The following is a 19,853-nucleotide window of genomic DNA, read 5'->3' as shown; positions in this document are numbered from 1 at the left end:
AGACCAAATAAGGACCAGTAATTATTTTTTGTTATGATAGGTAAAATCTAAGAGTTGAAAGAAGGCCATATTACTTTTTGACATGAGTATACATTGCTGCAGCAATTAATTGCTCCATTTTGGCTCCTGGCTCTTTAAGGACCCCCTTATGAAAAGTGGAGACAGCTGTGATTATTCAACTGATGGAATATGGTGGAATATGACAGCGTAAGGTAGATGCTCACTCAGTGTTTCATGATAATGTCATTGAGTTCAGAACAAAAAGCCTGGAATCTGGTCAATGGGCCTTTTCTGTGGAGGGAGGTTCAGTGAAGTGACCTGGAAGCATTTAAGCCATGGACTGTTTAGTTTTGTAAATAAAAAGGAGAGAAGCTTCACCACATCTATTACTATCTCCTGGAAACATTGGACTAACCTTGATCAGAGAAAGGAGATCATTCTACCAAACAATTCTTTGTTTAGATAAGTATTTGGACCGGAGGTTGAGTCTTACCAGCCTGTGACAACAATAACTTTCACTTGTTTGCCTATATTTTTCTTCTTCTATTCACCCACCTCAGTGATGAGGATGTATCTTATGTCCCATTGAGCCAATAATGTATAATACATATCATATACTGTAGCCTCTGTGTTATAATATTACATCACATGTAATATCACATTAGACAAAGTGTTTAAAGCCTTTTTGTAGGACATCTATTGAACAGTTGTAGTTTCAGAGCTGCACAATCCCTTTTCAGCCCTTACTAATTTCTTCATCTTGTTTTTTTACTGCTTAACCTAACCTCCAGACTGTGAATGAGGCATTTCAAACAGTTCTTTAGCAGAATAACTCCCTCTGGTGTGGACTTTGTCACTCTGGAGTTATTGTCAGTCAACCATCCAGCTTTGTTCATGACTTCCTGTGTCATCTTCACTGAGCCATTGACAAACTGAAGCTTGGATTGGAGTCGTAAAAAGAGACCAAAATTTCACTACCTTGATATTAATTTCTTATATAATAACAAAAGAAGAAGAGGGAAAAAAATCTTTGAAACTCAGAGACCAATAATTGCCTTTTCCATCTTCATCAAATTACTGTATTGAAGCCCTGTAATAAACCATGAGCAATGATTAGGTACATTTTTGTTCCCTCCGCCTCTTGAAATTACCCTGAATTAATTTGCACACATTACAGTATAATGGTAGTTCTTGTTTTGTCTTTTCCTTCTCCTCGGCTTGTAGATCATACCCAAGGACAATGAAACAAGGTCTACGTTAATGTACAAGTACATCATCCATGAAGATTCTGTGCCAGTCAACAACAACAATGTTATCCAGGAGGACAGCTATGAGTGGGCTCTGAAGAGCTGGTCTCCGTGTTCCAAGCCTTGTGCTGGAGGTAAAAGATGAATTACTAACGACTTAAAAAGGATAAGATAAGAATGATTTCTGTTTACTTTTCCTACAACTTTGCTCATCTGAATTTTATTCTTGGTGCTCCTATTTGAATATGTAATAATAATAATAATACATTTTATTTATAACGCACTTTACATTAACAACTTCAGACACATTTAGTTCTCACATATAAACACATCATTTCAACGTTCATCTGAAAAAGCTTGAATATGTAGAAAAGTGATATTTTCAGCTGCTTCCACCATATGACATACACCAACATGACATACACTGTCCAATCTCACACAAATCACAAATAAGGTGAGCACAACATGGCTCTGTACATCACTTTCACAGGAGCGTCTGAAGGAAGGATGAGTTGTGAGTGTGTCACTGTTGGTGGACTGCTTTCAGCGCGCTCCCAGTTTCATGAAGCAGGGAGGCTTTCTGATAGGCGAGCCAAGCTTAAAGCATCTGAGAATGGGGTCCAGGAGCCACCACATCACCTCCATATCAGATTGTTGTTGTTCCATCTCTTCATTTTCCCAGCAAAAGAACATTTGGCTGCAACATTTTCGAACAGTGCGTCTCTGAGAGAACGTTGACCGCTGACCCCTAACGACTCATAAGAACTTCACACAATCTGACTTCAAATTAAAAACCTGAACTATCGAGTAGGGCTGTAGCGATACACCAATCTCACGATTCGACACGATACACGATATTCAGCCAACGATACGATACGATACGATTCGATACGATACACGATATTCAGCCAACGATACAATACGATACGATACGATTCGATTCGATACGATACGATACGATTCGATAATTTTCTGGGGGGGGAAGGACAGTGTGATTTGACATGATTCTTCGCTGATTGGACCGGTGGTCCAACCTTTGAACCGGAAGGACAACACCGCCAGACAAACAGAAACAAACGAACATGTCACAAACTTGAGAGCTATGCACTTTAAACAACATTTTTATGAACTAATTTATCATTGTTTTGTATAATGTGACCCCCTGGCATTGTATTGTATTTCCTTAATGTTCTGTGTTTTCACTAATTGTAACGTGTGACTTTTCAATAAAGTTTTCTTTAAAAAAAAAAATTACATTTAAATTTTTTTTTTTTTAAATGATACTCGCGGCTGAAAAATCAATACTTTATCGGGAAACTAAATATCGATATATATCCCAGTATCGATAAAATGGCTCAGCCCTACTATCCAGTGAAGACCAGTCGAAGACGGGCTTCAGGGCTCATACAGATTAGTGTGATCTGAGACGAGCTGTACCGTAATTCTTCTGGATTTCACCATAAAAAACTTTGTGATGAGTTTCCTGTTATCAGGATCTTTGTAAAACCCTTTATGCTTCTCTAAAATACCTCAAACCTTTTTGCACTGCCGTCACATCAATTGTTGGATTGGTTCAGTGCTTTGGTGTCAGATGTGTTACCAACACACTGCAGGATTTTAGGAATACACTAGCCTTAAACCGGAGCTCACGTCAAGCCTGCAGTAATAATCACAGATGCCCTTCATCACTGAAGCGGTCACTGAGAGAGCTGCTGAACCAGCACCTCTAGTTTTCTTTCGAAATAAAGTGGATCAGTTTTATCCATGTGCAGCCACAGCTGAAGGTGCACCGTTTGTCTTTAAAGTGGCAACCAGGAACAGTCTGTAATAACACATCCTACTGTATCATGGTGCAGGCCAGTCTGTTATTGCAAGATAATGCAAGTAAACTCAAATCATTGCAATTTCCCATAGATGTGGCTGTGATCTCTCAAGCTCTGCAGGAGAGTTATTTTATAGTAAAAAATAAAGTATATATAAAAAAAACTCATTTTAAACAAAAAAAGTAAAAACTACACAATGATCTCTGTATGTTCTGTAAAGATTTGTCTCAGAAAAAACAGAATTGTCATCTTGTAAAATGTTTATTTCCAGCTTCAGTCTCACATTGCCTCCCCACGCTTTCATTGTCAGAGGCTGTTCGTGTTCTTCTAACCAATCATAAGACCTCAACATTTCCTCTAGAAATTGCCATGATTTTCAATAATTGACAAAGATGTGTTGTCATCAGAGTTTTTTCCCAGTCGAGTACGACAAAGTGAAAAAAGTTCAGCATATTCCTTTATTTCTCATTTAGAATTCATGAACTAAAAGCACCAAAAACTAAAGCCAAGGTCAGCATGTCGAAGACAAAAGTTGGCTTGTAGTCAGAAGCTCCAAATCGCAGGCAAGCTGAAGTTCAGTCGGTGATCATCAATCCCGCCGTGAGAGCTACAGCCTTGTGAGGCTTCGTGTCCCGACGTCCTGAATATCTGTCTAAATTGGAGCAGTTGTTGGGGGAGAAGTTTAGGAGTGATGAGCTAAAGCCAGTTTGAGCTTAAGAGACTGGGTCAGGGGAAATAACAGGGGAAAACTCTGAAAAGGCATAAAACAAATATACAACAAACATGACGGGGAGCAGACTTATGAAGTCTGTAGATGTGTTCGCATGCTAGAACTGCATAATAGAGATCAGACAGATAAGTCAGGGGTTTAGTTTCCGGTGTGTCACTCCATCATCCATCCATCCATTTATTTTCTACTGCTTAAGTAAACTTACCATGATTTTAAAACCCCTGTCAAGTTCACAGCTTGACGACACTGTTAATCCCGTAACCACATAAGCTGATACTGCCAAATTTGATGAATTGCATAAGATTACGTGATATTTAAAACCTTCACTTCTTTCCCAGGGTTCCAGTACACCAAGTACGGGTGTCGAAAGAAGGGAGACACCAAGATGGTTTACAGAGGCTACTGCGACGCCAATAAGAGGCCGAAACCCATCCGCAGAATGTGCAACCTGCAGGACTGCACACAGCCTCAGTGAGTACCGAAGAAAATATATGGAACACATTTTATCAGAATGGCTCAAGTGCTTCTGGCTCCTCTAATTCTCTGGCCACAGAAATAAAGCGCTGGTTTTTCCACAGATCGTAAGTGGCACTTCATTGTGATGAGGTGGATAAAATCCCCTTCCACCTCATGCTTTTATGGTACGGTATATAAAGAAATGGGTGGAATGTATGTTACAGTTTAAAAGTTTATCAGAAGAATGTTAAGCATTGGCTAGATTATCATCATACCGCCATCACGTTGTGTAGCTATAACTCTGTTCTGGCTCCCAGTTTGGTGCAAATTGTGCAAAAAGTCAACTTAAAAGGACCAGAACTCAGTTTTACTTTGGGATTTCTCATAATGTCACTGTGTGCAAAGCCTTAAAATTCACTCATGTGCCTCTTGCATCATCAGTGTAGGTTTCGCATTCAGAAAAACAGATGAAATTATATCTGAGAGATTAACTTTTTCATAAATTCTATTTGTAAACAACAAACCAGCTTTACCAACCGAAGGTTTTCAACTTTTCATTTTCATTTCCCAGCAGCTCAAAATGAAATTAAATATTTCACATTGACTGAGGAAACTGTTGAGAATTTTTTTTAAAAGTGTTTGTACATGTTTGTGTTGGAGCCATCAACTGAACTGCATAATTTCATCAGAAGGATGAACAAAAAACGAGACGGCAAACTCATCACCTGCATGAAAAGACATTTGCAAAATGCTAACATTTTCTCAACGTCTCCGCTCCTGAATAACAAATGGAAACACTAGAGCGTTATGTCAGCTCTGCAGCCCCTGCTGTAAGTTGCGCTTTCTAAAAGTTCTAAATCCAAGCATTTCTAAAATAAGGATTAATTAGGCCTTTCATTAGATCTTCCCTGTTTGATAAAAAAGTGTTGAGCTGCTGCAGAACTTTTACAAAGCATCCTCAGAACTACAGTAGATATGTTGAAGATACTCACACAGACAGTCTCTCATGTGTAAAAGTGCAATTCCCCCTTAAACTGACAGTCAAGCTGACAGGTTTAACCGAAAGTTGTCAAATCCTTTTAAGTTGTTGACATTTCATGTTTTAAACTCATCTGAAAATAGCTTCAGGTTTTTTTTTTTTTTCTCTCATATTTCTTCGCTCAATGTGCAATAACGCCAAAGCAAAAACCGGTAATTCATTAGAAATAAAAGACTCCAAAATCTCCTTAATGGAAGTATTCAGACTCTCCACTTAGCACTTGAGTAAAGGATCTTTGGCATCTGTTGTACCTTCAAGTCACTTTGGGAACTACCCTAAAAGCTTGGAACATCTTTCCTTTGGAACTACCTTCCAGTCTTCTTGTCAGAAGTGTTGAAGTCGAGCATCAGCGCAGCCATTCTCAGGTAGAGCCCTGCACTCCCGCGGGAGTCCCGTGGGACTCGCGGGACCCAAAGCAAAGCACTGCGGTGCGGGACACATTTTGAAAGCTCATTGCGGGCGCGGGCGGGAGGGGTGATAAGCTGCAGTCCCGCTAACTAAAAACGTGAGAGGAAACTGAGAAGAAATAAAGCCTAACTAAAAGAAGTTCAAAAGCGCGATCCATCTCTACTTTTATTCAGGAGATGCACATTGCACAACGACGAGGGACAGGGCATGGTACTTAAATAGCTAATAATTGGATTATATGTTACATTTTCAACATTCTGGGTTCAGAAAAGGTAGGGAAATTAATAACACATATTGTTTTCATTCCACTTGTTTGCATTTAAATCAATGTAACGTGAGCTGTAGGCTTAGATATTTATGCTCAAATCCGCTCAAAGTAGGGGGCGGGGCTCCATCATGTGTGTTTAAAATCATATTAACTAAAAATATATACTTTTACTTCCAAGAATGGAAATGTGAGGAGTGGCATATAACACATGTACAATGTATTATTCTTAATATTCACGGTAGATTTTGGTAGGTATGTTGGGCTTATTGCTGTAAAGCCTCAGCTGCTTGTGCCATCTGATGCGCTCCTGCACCATGTGCCCCACGTGAAGGATCGGAGAGTGGTGTGCGCAGCTAACATCATGTTTCTTTCCTCAAGCCAATGACAAGAACTTCCGTGAGAAGTAGCCTAACGCGAACGTCTGAATCATGCGGGAATTGCGGGCGGGAGCGGGACAAAATATGGCAGGTGCGGGCGGGAGCGGGACTAAAAATCCTATCTTTTTGCGGGAGCGGGCGGGAGCGGGACTGTAAATTCTGTCCCGCGTAGGCCTCTATTCTCAGGTCCCTGCAGAGGTTGTCTACCGAGTTCAAGCCCGGAATCTGTCAGGGTCGGTGTGTTATCAGCTGTACTGATGCCACTCATGTTTTCTCAGCAGTATGCTTCAGGTTGCTATCTCTTCGTAAACCTTTACTGCAGCCTTAGATCCTGAGCACTCCGGAAAATGTTTTTCATTCAGAATTGCTCTATGTCCTGAATTTGTGGCTCCTTCTTTCACTTAGTTGCAACTAGCATCGTTGGACTCTTTCAGCTTGTTTTTTCTACTAACTGATTTAACATGTAGAATCAGCGATGCGTCTGTCGATGAGAGAGCTCCATCCGATTGGTTGTTGAGTGGAGCAAATAAACGCCTGTGAAGGGAGGCAGCAGCTTATTTGTCATCTTCATATCTCCAAAACACCTTCACAACATAAAGGCCACCCGCAAAAAGCAGCATCAGAATCTTTATTGTTGTTGTTGTCCAAGTACAACACAATTGGTTCAAGTCCCTTGAGTGCAGTGTGAAAATTCGAATAAAAGCGACATTTCTGTCTCCATGATCCAACTAAATAGATGATAGACGAGAGTTTGGACTACAGCTCAGTTGTGAATGTTATATTAAATGTTCTGCTTACCTATTTTAATGGAACATTTCAGCCTTTTGTTTTCAGTCTATTTACAGAAGACTCCTCAAACTCATTGTGCTTTGTTTAAACTGGGAGGCCAGAATTTCCTTTTGTGGTCCCTTGTGAGAAATTACAACTGGAACGCCAGATGTTTGAGTTGGAAAATGTTGCATATTGCACTGTTAGCACTTGGTAATCATTTTCAGACATTACTCAACTGGAACGCAGTCAACTCTGAAGGAGTGTTATTCCCAGGTCGACATCCAAGCTGTCTTCAAGACAAAAAGCCTTTTTATAATTATGTCTGGCAAAGTCAACTAGGCGACGGTGGACTGGAGTCGAGTTCTTTAAGCATCTTAAGAACTTCTTATAGCAGAAGGATGGAGAACTTGGCTATATCACATATGGTCTGTATTCTAATTTAAATGGGACATTTCAATCTCTTGTTTTCAATTCATTTGCAGGACACTCCTGAAACCTTATTTTGGTTTGTCATACAAATTTGTATAAATACAGATTAGAAAAATGATTCATTTAATCCTTTTTCCATTATATTATAATATGAGTCTGACGCATGAACAAATGTGGTTTTGGGTTGTTTAGGTCTGAAAACATCCTGTCAGTGGCGTCTGCCAATATCTGAACTTTTGCTGAATATGAATGTTTGTTTTATTAGATTGGATTTTATCGATGGCATTGGGTGTGCCGTGATTACCCCAGTGCTGCTTGAAATATTTCCACCCTGATTAGATATTGGATTCATTGTTGGAAGAATCAGACTGTTGACACAAATATAAAAACAGAGTTCAGGAATCCAGGTCATTCAAGGCCAAAGCCAATGACAAAGTGACCATGTTAGTTAACATGTGTTCTATCCAAACAGTTATTATATATATATTATTTCCTTGATATTTTAAGGAAATAAAAAGCTTTAAAAAAACTAATCATAACATTCATGGTCTAATCATGTAAAAAAAAAAAGTGCAGAACTGATTAAATCTTAATGTAATTCATGAATTAAATGAATTTTTAAATTAATTGTGCACAAGACATGATTAGAAGTTAAAGGTTACTTTAGTGTTAGAGTGGGCTGATAATAAAAATACATTTTGTGTCTAACTAAATCAGGGATAAAGTTTGAAATATTAGGAAAAAACGTCGAAGAAAAGGTTCAATCAGAACAAAAGAGACAAATTAATTGTGTGAAAATGCCTTAATGGAACGTGTCACAGATCTGTGGTACACACCTTGCCAGAGTTTGATTTTCAATGTGGAACATCAAACAGCAGCTACATCGGCAGGCGTACCTTTAACAAAGCATCTTTTCAGTTACATTTGCTTGGTGAGCATTAGTGTCAGAAAAGATCAATCACCGCTTTCTGCTATCGACAAAACATAATCTGTGAAAAATAGCTTACCCGTGTATGAAAGACACAACAGTAGCAGAAGCTGAGCTGGGAGAGCAAAAGGGAGTTCTAATGGGTCATTATGTGCAGCCATGACAGGAGCCTGCAGGTGAGAGAAATGTGTTTACACGCTGCTGCACTTAGAAATAGCAGTAAGAATCACCCGTCCCAACCTAAAAGACGCATCAGGCGGCCTCTTCCCATTATCAGATAACTTCAGCACGCTGTAATGTTGCAAGGTGATACTAAGATGGCCTCACACAGAGAGGAAATGTTTACCCACAGGCTGCTGTGTTCAGCTTTAAACCAAAGAACTGAGCCAAGTGCAAGATGTGACGCTGCTGAGCTGGGATTGAAACCCTCCCTTTCTGCTGTTTGGGAAACTGAAATTGGTCTGTGCACTCCTCACTTTTGAACACAACATCACTCAACTTGTGTTTGGGTAAACTGGCTTTTGTCTGAGAGTGTTGTCTGGTGTGAAGTGCGGATGCTGAACAATTAAAGGAGAGAAATATCAGCAGCAAAGAGAAGGCCGTAACTCCAACAACCCTCCAGAGAAAATTGAAGAAGTCGTCTTTTTATACGTTTTACCCTGGCAATGCCACATCTTGCATATTGGCCTTACAGTACCTCCAACCACATTAGCACCATCTTTCTACATCTGGCTGGAGATACTTCACACCTTATCTAAATTTCCACCATTTTGTCCACAACCACCGGTACCTGAACGCGGCCTCACATGGAGCCGTTGCATCATTTGATGTTATCTCCCGTTTCACACGTATACTTACATCTTTGGCAGTGGATTCGACCAGAAGCAAAACAACTCTATCAACAACGAAACAACCTTCCCATGCAGTCAAATATGTATGACGTTTGACCTCTAACTGCGGTACCATTGGGCAGCTGCATGACAGTTCCATTTGAAATGGACTACACAGGGTGTTCAGCCTTTTTAAGTAGGGACTAAACTTTAAGGGGCCGAAACGCTCAGTTTAAAGGGAAAAACTGAACACCAATTTATCACTTTGCGTTAAAGTAAGTAGCAAGATTAGTCACTGTGGTGCCCTTGAGTTTGAAACTAAAAAGACAAAAAATAGCTGACGCATGTTTTCATGGTGATCTTCTTCCTCCACTTACCAGCTGAGCACTATTGCACTCTGCAGGGATGATCAGTCTGAACAGACAACAGTGAAGGAAGTTTTTCTTTATTAAACTGAAACATCCATCACTTAACCTGAAGCTGAGGCGAAAGTCACTTCTTTCTGCTTTAAACTCATGAACTTCAGTGGAAGTAATCCTACCAGCTTCAGTAGCTGCAACTGAACTTCTTTTTCTTGATCCATGAAGATATTTCACCTCTTACCCGAAAGCTTTTTTTTCAGTTCTAAAACCAGTTGGTGGGGAAATTTTAGCTTCTGAGTAGTTGAAAGACACTTGGCAAGTCTTCGTCACATACTCACCTGACCAGTGTGTGGGCTGTTTAAGTCATTCTCACCTGTAAGTTGTTTAGCTGCCTGAACAAGCATGTTTTGATCGGTTATGAAACCCCCCGGGGAGGAGAGTCAAAGCTGTATTGTAGGCACTGGGAAGGTGATACCTGAGACCAATTTCAGGTATCTCAATGGAAGTGTTGTCATTGAAACTTCAGTGGCTGTAACTGCGGTCAGCAACAAGACTTCAGGGAGTGGAAATGTTGCTGATCAGGCTTTTGTAATAAACTATTATCTCAGGAGCTGTGGATGGCTGAAATTTCATAGCTTTATTTATGTTCCTCAGCAGATGACACTTAGTGACAATGTTGTAGACTTTCATGGTGTCCAATCAATATCAGGCTCTTCCTGGAGTGCCAATAGTGAGTTGTCCTTAGTTCTAATCATTTAAAATCATGAACTAAAGTGACAGACTTAAAAAGTTATTTGCAGTTGCTGGACTGATATGCTCTCTGAGTGCTTTTTAGTTTTCTAAAAACTATTAAAAAACTCCACTTTGTCATAGACTTTGATTTCCTTTTTGGAGCTTGCCAGACCTTTAGACTTTAAGCTCGGAGTCAAGTTTCAGACCACTCTGCTGGAGGAGAAATGTCAAGCTGCTTGTTAACACAATCTCACAGAGGATCTAAAGGATAAAAAAAAGGGTTGAGTGCAGCAATGAAGAGAAATCCTAAAAGACATACTTATAGTAAAGACAGGGTATCAACCTTTGAAAGTCCATTTAGGTTTAGGTCATTATTTCTCTGTAAAGGGAACAGAGTTGATTGCTGGGATCTGGAAACCTGGCACAATCAAATGTGAAAGGACGGCCATTCCTGTTGTAAACTTTGAATCATGATACAATATCAAAAACTGTCAATTCGATCCGTCCATCACTATTTGTTCCCTGTTCTTGTTTAGCGTCTCATTGTAGTTGTGTATACTTTTTTCATGTGGAATGGGCAATTATTGACATTTCCATTTTGTGTTTAGCTCCAAATAAAGTGGCATTGACTTGACAGTGCCAGTTCTATTAGATTACCCTGCTGAACCCGCTGCTTTTTTTTTTCTAGGCAAACCTGCTGACGTCTGGTTGCACTGTGATCAAAATGTAACTCTGTCTCACTGAAAATGCAGCTATCTGCTTTCTATGAACATGCATCCAATAGTGATACCAAGCCACAGCATAAAAGATAATAGCCATAGTTGCTAGCCTGCTTGTTTTCCCACAAATTGATTTATTCTCTGAACGCGCAGCTATATCAAACCATTTGTCAGTGGATTCCAAAGTAGTTCATGAAACAGGCTGAACTATCCCTTTCAGTAGCTGCCCCGACAGCAACGTTAAACACTAAGAATGAGTGAGGAATCTAACATTGCTGGGACACAGTTGGCTGAGTCACTGCGGGCAGCGGTGACAGCAAACAGCTCCATTGTTTTTGGGCGAGCAGAGAGCTAACGACCCGCTGCACCAGAGTGTCATGTTTCTAAGGATGCTTTGAATATGTGGTGCAGTGAGAGCAGTAGCAGACGATAAGAACATCCTGTAGACTTTTTTTTTTTATTCACAGACATGTTGTGCTCAGTAGCCTTTGCCACATGTCAGAGGGAGTCCATTTTATGTTCATGGACCAGCTATAGTCAGAAAAACATATTAGTTTGTAAAATGCTACACATTGTAAATGATATAACTTGTTATGAACCCATTTTCTTTTTAAAATTCAATCTAGTTGAGGCTTCTTCTATTGGTTTATGGTTCCACCAAGAAAGTCCACCTCCAAGTTATAATAGAAAAGTTTACAATTTTCTTTTTTGTCCCATGTCATGAATCATTTCTTGGCCCTCTGGTTTTCTTGTGACTCTTTGAAGCCACCAGACTCATAAGCTGTTCACACACGCACGGCACACGGGAATTTTCGCAGACATCTTTCAGACGGGCTGTTAGTGAGACACAAAGGTCCACGATATTTTCACCAGGCTTCTTGCAAAGTTTACCCATCCAGCTCCCTGGTAATGGCACCAAAAAATGAGTGACACTATGAGTCAGTACATTAGGGAGTCCTCCAGACAGAGCAGTGTGGTAGTTACAGATGGCTCCTCACAGCAAGAAGGGGTCGTGTCTGAATCTCAGCTGGGGTCTCTCTGTGTGGAGTTGGTATTTTATTGCTCATCTCTGTGTTTCTCCAGGTACTTCAGCTTCCTTACAAACACTTGCATGAGCAAGGAAACCTCATCTAACATTCTCAACGTGCTGTAAACAAAACACAGTGACTTCCACAATGTACTGTTAGCATCAGGTCCTGCTTCATGTGCACTCTGCATCTGTGGCGCCTTTTTCAGCTGCAAGAGTGTAACCCGAACCCTCCTGTGGATTTGCCATTTTGAAATGCACATGTGAATGGACAACTGTTGAGAGAATCCATTAACCACATATCTTTCAAGGCCAGATTCATAATGAATAAGTACACGCATAAAACATGTACATGTACACCTTTTCCTGCTCACAAACTGGTACCGATGCAATGAAAATGTGTGCAAACATGCATTATTTAGACCACACATACAGACTATTTAGTGCATTGTAACCCTGGTGGGGGGGAAAGGTAAGGGAAGCCATGTAGTTTGCTAGTGAGTTTCCTTAGTAAGATAATGATTTTTTTTTTCTCTGAGTCATTTCAATTTTCATGAAATACTCTTATTTACAGTAATTGTGGGTTCTATAAATACCTGGAGCTGTGCATCGTGCACAATATCTGTGAAAGATATCTCCAATGAGACTGGCACAAGGTCTCACAGGCTTCCACGGGCCATTTAAGACAGCAAACACACCATGATCCTTCTCTACATCTGCCTCCCTCCCGATAATCTCTGAGAAGAGTGTATACTGTGAAGGCTGCGTGTTTACGCGCTGCAGACTAAGCAGGAGTTGTCCGTCCTGCTCTGGTGTGATGTTTGAGCTGATTAACATGATAGCTACTGGTTTATAATCCGACCATTTACCTCTGCAGGGTCGTTTGCTCTGAAGTTACAGAGTTGATCGCTTGTTATTTTTTTCGATTCAGCTGTTTTTAATCGGTTTATGATTACAGAACTGAGATCACACAATAAAACAGACTTCACTTTGGAGTTTCTGTTTTACATTCTGTAAAATGTGTGCTTAGTCTCTACTGTTGTCAGTATTATTATCATGCCTTTTAGATTTTTGTGCAAATGGTTCCTTGACAAGCAAATGATGAATTAAGGGAGTGCCTAAAGCCATTCATGGCTAAAAGATGGAGTGGATTACAGGTTCATGCATGTGCATTTAATTTCACAATGATTAAGAACCATATATACACGCATCTTTATAAATCTTGCAGAAATAATATAGATGCACAATTGTGCCTGTGTGCATGCCATGCAGACAGTTTTAGTCATGAATCTACACACAGTTTTATGCATCTGGTCCTGGGTGTTCATTTTTAAAAATGGCTTAAGAAAGATTAAAATACCTAACTGTACACAAAACTTCCATTACACCTTTCACAAAACATGTCTTTTTTTTTCTAATTACATCATAAACTATTGCTGCGTAGCCTCAATTTCTTCACTGTTATGTGTCCAGATGGATCTCTGAGGAGTGGGAACATTGCACCAAAACCTGCGGCAGCCTGGGCTTTCAGATCCGGACGGTTCGCTGCATGCAGTTCCTCCATGATGGCACAAACCGCTCTGTCCACAGCAAATACTGCAGCGGCGAGAAGCCAGAGACCCGGAGGCCCTGTAACAGAGTCCCATGTCCTGCCCAGTGGAGGAACGGGGCCTGGTCCGAGGTACAAATGAACAAGTTTAGAAGAGGGATTGTTCTTTCAACTCTTATATCATTGCAGTTTGAACAACTCCCCACATCTTTGGTGTGTAAGTTCAGTCTCTTTGGTCTCAGTGTAGATCACTCAGCTAAATATTTGTCTGATTGATTTTAAATCTTATGCAGCCGTGCTTCTCATCTGCCAATTTCAGCGTTTTTAAACTGCCGGCTGATGCAGCATAATACAGCACTTGTTACTGAGCTTCGTATTGAAGAATAAAACATGAGGCATCTGCAATATTTAATTCAGAGAGCGGACACATCTGAAAATATGCCCATTTTCATTCCTCCATTACACCAAAACTTTCAAAAATGCAATTAAGAAGACTTCCAGTCGAGCGGAGGGAAACAGATAAGGCTAATAAGATATGACACAGCTGATCTTTTTGCATCAGCTGTTACTTATTGTGCTTCAGAGTTTTGATAACGTGGTTGGAATATACAGTTTATGATAAGATACACTGTATATTTGTACAATCTGAGCACTTATAGTCCGATAAGAGTAATTTGATGTATTTTTTAAATTTCCTTAATTGGAGATTTTTGTAGCACAGATGGATTCTAAATCTTAAATGAACATTTAATTCTTTTACTACTTTGTGGGCTCTTCAAAGGGTCAGCAGCCAAGTTTGACAGCATGTTTTCCTTTTGAGATTTTAATTAAAATAGCTCAGATAGAAATACAACTAGTTTACTTGAAGTTATTTGAAGTGGACAGACTTCAGATTTCCATCCCTGTCAGTGAGTGATCCAAGAGTACAGACAGCTGGGGTCAGAGCCAAAGAAAAATCCGCCAAATTGCTTGTTTTCTGCTGTGACTAAATCCATCCATCCACTGATGAAAATAGGCTGAGGGAGATGAGATTTATAAACTATTAAGGCCGTAACTATTGTGAAGTCTAAAATGGCATAACATTATTATTTAATTCTGTTTTGTTGTGATCATTTAGTCATTTCTCCATTATATGTCTGACTATATATGATCAGCTGCTAACTGTGTGACTATATGACTATATTTTCTGGCCTAATAGTTTCAGCAAACAAGGCTGCACATTTATTCCGTAACTTACTGTCCAGATACAGTTGTTCCCCAACAGTGATGACAGTGAACTTGATGGTTCATATGAGATGTGATGAAATTGACCCAAACACTTGTTTTCAAGTTCTCTTCAATAGTACTGTGATGACAGGTCTATTAATTATTTTCTAAAAAAAACCAAAGGCTAATTTCTCAGGGTAAAGAAGGATGCTTTGACATTCTTGATGAGAAAAATGACTGTGTTTTCTTAAGATAAAACTTTTAGCTTCTGTATCCTATTACATATGAGAGTACTTATTTCTGTTTACTACTGAAACCAACAGGAAAACAAGCCTCCAATTATCCGAATGACAAAAAGGTTTTGGCAGTAACTGATTGGTCCCATTCCCTACAGATTTCCCTGTTCGCTTTCATAGAAATCCAGCCTCCGAAGGGGATAAAGGAAAAACTGTGTCACGGGGCATTTATTTTCTTTGTTGAAATTGAACTTGAAGTCAGCTTGTTATCCAAACCAATTATCCCAGCATTTACTGCTGCCTGTGTGACCTGCCTCCACTCATTTCAGCTCTGCTTCCCAATAACTCTTGTTGTTGTGAGTCACTGTTTGCAATCTTCCACAGTGCTCTGTGACATGCGGAGAGGGGATGGAAAGAAGACTGGTCACTTGCCGGATTGGAGATCAGTGCAATGGAGAAAAACCGGAGGCGGTGAGAACATGCAGGCCTGGACCCTGCCAAGGTAACCATGCATGCATCTCGTATGTTGTAGGAGAGCTGAAGAAGAATAAAAGCCGGTTCTCAGTGAGTTTGCAGTTTATTAGGCTAATTTTAGTTTAAATTTCAAAATGATGAAATAATGATGAGGTTTGCTTTTCATTGAAGCTTTAAAAGCCAGCCACATTAAGCACTTTTTTCTCATTCATAACGGCTCATATCTCGTTCATTACCAGCCTGATATCCCATACCACAGCTCTTTCATGCACTTCTGACAGCAGGTGTCTGAAATACCTCTTTTTTTTTAAGGCCAGGCCCTCTTTGTGAGACATATTTGAATAATGCCGGTCTGGGTTGTTCATTTTGAACACCTCGAACAAAATAAACAGTAGCTGTGTTCAACTATTAGACACCCTAAATCAAATTATACACCTGCAGATGAGTGTAATATGGCTTTTTTAATGGAAAATCTCCCTGTGATGAATGATGGCATTAAATGAAAAGCAACGGCTACGAGAGTAATCACCAGAGTAGCATATACACAGTAAGCCATGGTATGCACAGTACACTCTCTTTGTTGTTTTTTACGCATAGGTTTAGGTTTTACCGATAAGGAAATCATTTAAAATGATGATTATAATGATGATGATGATTCGGTCCGACCGAGTGTTAAAATCAGGTAAATAAACGTAGAGGAACAACAGCGCGTGTTTGTGACATAGTTTATTTGTTGAAAACTACGCCACAATGTAGAAGCAGTGTGGGGAAAGAAAAGTCCGCAAACAGCTTGTTGGACCGCCTTTAGCAGCTTTAACTCAAAGTAGCTATCAGTCTCTCAGAAACTGCCAAAACTTCTGTATTTGTAGAGGAGCTCACACTTTATCAGTTATTCCTACCTCTTAATCATTATTTTATTCATTTTATCAACAAATAAAGTTATGTTATGATCCATTTTCTTATCATTATTTCTTTAAACCAACAAACTCAAGACAACTAATTGAATGTTCGGCATTAATTGCTACAAGTGGCCACAGTGACAGCAGTTGATGCAACCGACATGTCACATTAACAGGCTGCGCCGTGCTCCTGCACTCTCTCCTGGCATTCAATTTAAAAAGAGCTTCTGCCATTACCTGTCAGCCCTTTCAGTCATTCGTAAATGTTGACATATGCTCCTACAGTTAAATTTAATTTCTAGGCGTGTAGAAAATGAAAAGACTACATTATCTCAAGTAGGAGGGAGTATAAAAGCTCACGCTATAGTGTCAGTATCTCCTGTATGTGTGGCTTCTCTGGAGCCCCTCAATCATAATAGCTTTCTGGGTAGGCAGAGAGTAATGATTGAAGCAATCCATTTCGACAGTGGATATTTATTAATTTATTCATTTAAAGCCCTTACCATCGTAAAGTAGGAGAAAAAGGCTGGAACCCTTTTAGAGCAGGTTGAGGTTTGGTTGGATGTTTTGGAAAGGCTGCCAGACCACTGACATATCCTGACATATCCTGACATATCCTGAGCTCATTCTGTATGCAAACTACAAATTCTTTTGCCATCAGATTTGACTGAAGTGGCATACATGTCAATAGTTTGTGGATGATTGAAGAGACATTTCAAAAAGTGTTCCTTTTTCATAAACTAAGCAATGTGTTTTGTTCATGTTTGTACATGAGTTAGCTTCAAATAATAAAAAATTACAAATGTATACTGATGAAAGCTCATCAGCCTTTGTTCCATTAATGCATCAATAGCCATCTAAGAAAATATAGGATCTTTTTCTTTTTCTACTTGTTTTCCCACAAATTGATTTATTCTCTGAACGCGCAGCTATATCAAGCCATTTGTCAGTGGATTCCAAAGTAGTTCATGAAACAGGCTGAACTATCCCTTTCAGTAGCTGCCCCGACAGCAACGTTAAACACTAAGAATGAGTGAGGAATCTAACATTGCTGGGACACAGTTGGCTGAGTCACTGCGGGCAGCAGTGACAGCAAACAGCTCCATTGTTTTTGGGCGAGCAGAGAGCTAACGACCCGCTGCACCAGAGTGTCATGTTTCTAAGGATGCTTCGGATATGTGGTGGACGTTAAAAACATCCTGTAGACTTTTTTTATTTTATTTACAGACATGTTGTGCTCAGTAGCCTTTGCCACATTTCAGAGGGAGTCCATTTTATGTTCATGGAACAGCTGTAGTCACAAACAACATTTGTTATTTCACACAAAAACATATTAGTTTGTAAAATGCTACACATTGTAAATGATGTAACTTGTTATGAACCCATTTTCTTTTTAAAATTCAATCTAGTTGAGGCCTCTTCTATTGGTTTATGGTTCCACCAAGAAAGTCCACCTCCAAGTTATAATAGAAAAGTCTCCAACTTTCTTTTTTGTCCCATGTTATGAATCATCTTGTGGCCCTCTGTTTTTCTTGTGACTCTTTGAAGCCACCAGACTCATAAGCTGTTCACACAAGAAAATATAGGATCTTTTTCTTTGATTAGGAACAGAACTGCAAAGGTTTTTTTTCTCTATGGATATGAGAGCCCTTTATTATTCTGGAGGCAGCACCATCACAGCTGTTACTGTTCCTTAGTGACACCCTGGGTTTGTCAGACATCAGCACTGTTTATGTTTTAGAGAAACAAAAGCCTACCACTGTGACTCTAATGTAATATTAATGGATGAGGTAACACAAAACCTGCTCAGAATGCATTTGTACAATGGTAAAAACCGATCTGGGTCACAGCTCTTGTCAAAGCAGATCATAAAAACAAGCGTCATTCTGCTGAATGTGCTGCGGCTGTAATGTGCAGAAACATTTGTCAGTGATGTCAGTGTCTGATTAAAAGCTTAGCCTCTATAATGCTGTGGTAGGGGAGCCACAGCACTCTGACATTGTTTGTTCTTTGACTTTCAGATGAGCCATGTAATGGAGACAGATCCATCTTCTGTCAAATGGAGGTCTTGGCAAGATACTGCTCTATTCCAGGCTACAGAAAACTGTGCTGCGACTCCTGCAGTAAGCGCAGTGAAGCCATATCTCTGTTCTCCGAGGCAGCTGAGACAGGGGAACACTTCCGCTTCGGATCGGCCTCCCAGCTGCTCGAGACATTAACGGCCTCTGTAGCGGCCAACGGTACTCGCAGTGGTAGAAAAGGCTCCGGAAAAGGATTTGCCACGTCAGGCAACGCTGCAAAACACGTCACCACCCCTGCTCCACTTAAGAAAACGGCATCAAAGATCACCACAGCTCCGAGGAGAGTTCCACGACATTTGGATCTTCCAGAGAGGAAGCTTTCCACCCTGGCACCGTCTCGCCTGGCAGATCCTGAGGATCAAAGGTCAGGCAGCTCGAAGGGAAGTCGGTGGCCTTCAGCATATTCTGAAGTGGAGAGATGAAAGCGACGCCTGCTCCCTTAAGGACTCATGTACAGTAGATAATTCAGCTTCATCCTGAGTGTTCTCACAGCAAAAGTACCGGAGAGAAACAGAGCGAAAGAAAAGTGCTGGTTCACTTTGTTTTTAAGAATTTCCCCTTTCGTCCCTGATATGGACTTAAAGTATCACAATGACATCTTACAGTTAACTCCCAGATTTGTTTTGGTCTGAAAAAGCTCTCCCTTATGGTGTTAAAATGGGAAAATATTATGAAATTCTTTTATTGCTAAGGCGCATAAGATTCAAAGGGAAATGTCAAATAAAAAAAATTAGGATATACAAAAGAGAAAAAAACTAAATAACATGTTTGCCAAACGGCAAAGGCTGAAACACTTTTGGAGTTCAAACTTCTGGTGTTCTGTAAAGAAGTTATTGTCCATTTTTTTTTTTTTTTTTTTTTTTTTTTTAATAAAGAGCTATTGACACTTTTTTTTAGCCGTCACATCAACTATCGCAACTGGAGTGATAAATGCAGGAAAGTGTCCCCTTTCCCCTTGGATTGGTCTTTTATCTGATCTTTTCATTCGATGCATCAAGCCCCTGTTTTCTGTAGAGCTTCGCAGCAGGTCGTCATATTGCAAAAACACTATACAAAAAATTTGACTTATTGGCAGTTTATCTACTTGTGATATCCCTACATTAACAAAATCAAACATTGTACGTCAAGTACACAAGTTGAAATTATTAGACCTTGCGATTTTAGTTGTATAGATTATTTTATATACACCCTATTGCTGTTAAAAGGTACTCTGCAGTTTCTATGGCAATGGTATTTATATGGCTTCCTGTAAATACTACACA

General features: G+C 39.9%; 1 protein-coding gene across 1 annotated transcript in view; it reads left to right on the top strand.

Moving 5' to 3' along the window:
- Nucleotides 1–19,448, top strand: part of adamts3 (ADAM metallopeptidase with thrombospondin type 1 motif, 3) — a 173,292-nt gene extending 153,844 nt beyond the window's left edge. Inside the window, exons 18-22 of the mRNA XM_075467289.1 lie at nucleotides 1,225–1,381; nucleotides 4,139–4,271; nucleotides 13,620–13,827; nucleotides 15,522–15,639; nucleotides 18,532–19,448. Coding sequence (XP_075323404.1) covers nucleotides 1,225–1,381; nucleotides 4,139–4,271; nucleotides 13,620–13,827; nucleotides 15,522–15,639; nucleotides 18,532–19,013 — 1,098 coding nt within the window. The 3' untranslated portion in view covers nucleotides 19,014–19,448. The remainder of the gene's footprint in view (nucleotides 1–1,224; nucleotides 1,382–4,138; nucleotides 4,272–13,619; nucleotides 13,828–15,521; nucleotides 15,640–18,531) is intronic.
- The last annotated feature ends 405 nt before the right edge of the window (nucleotides 19,449–19,853 follow it).

Source organism: Odontesthes bonariensis, chromosome 6, assembly GCF_027942865.1.
Source record: "Odontesthes bonariensis isolate fOdoBon6 chromosome 6, fOdoBon6.hap1, whole genome shotgun sequence".
Lineage (NCBI taxonomy): Eukaryota > Metazoa > Chordata > Actinopteri > Atheriniformes > Atherinopsidae > Odontesthes > Odontesthes bonariensis.
This window is presented reverse-complemented; position numbering and strand designations above follow the sequence as displayed.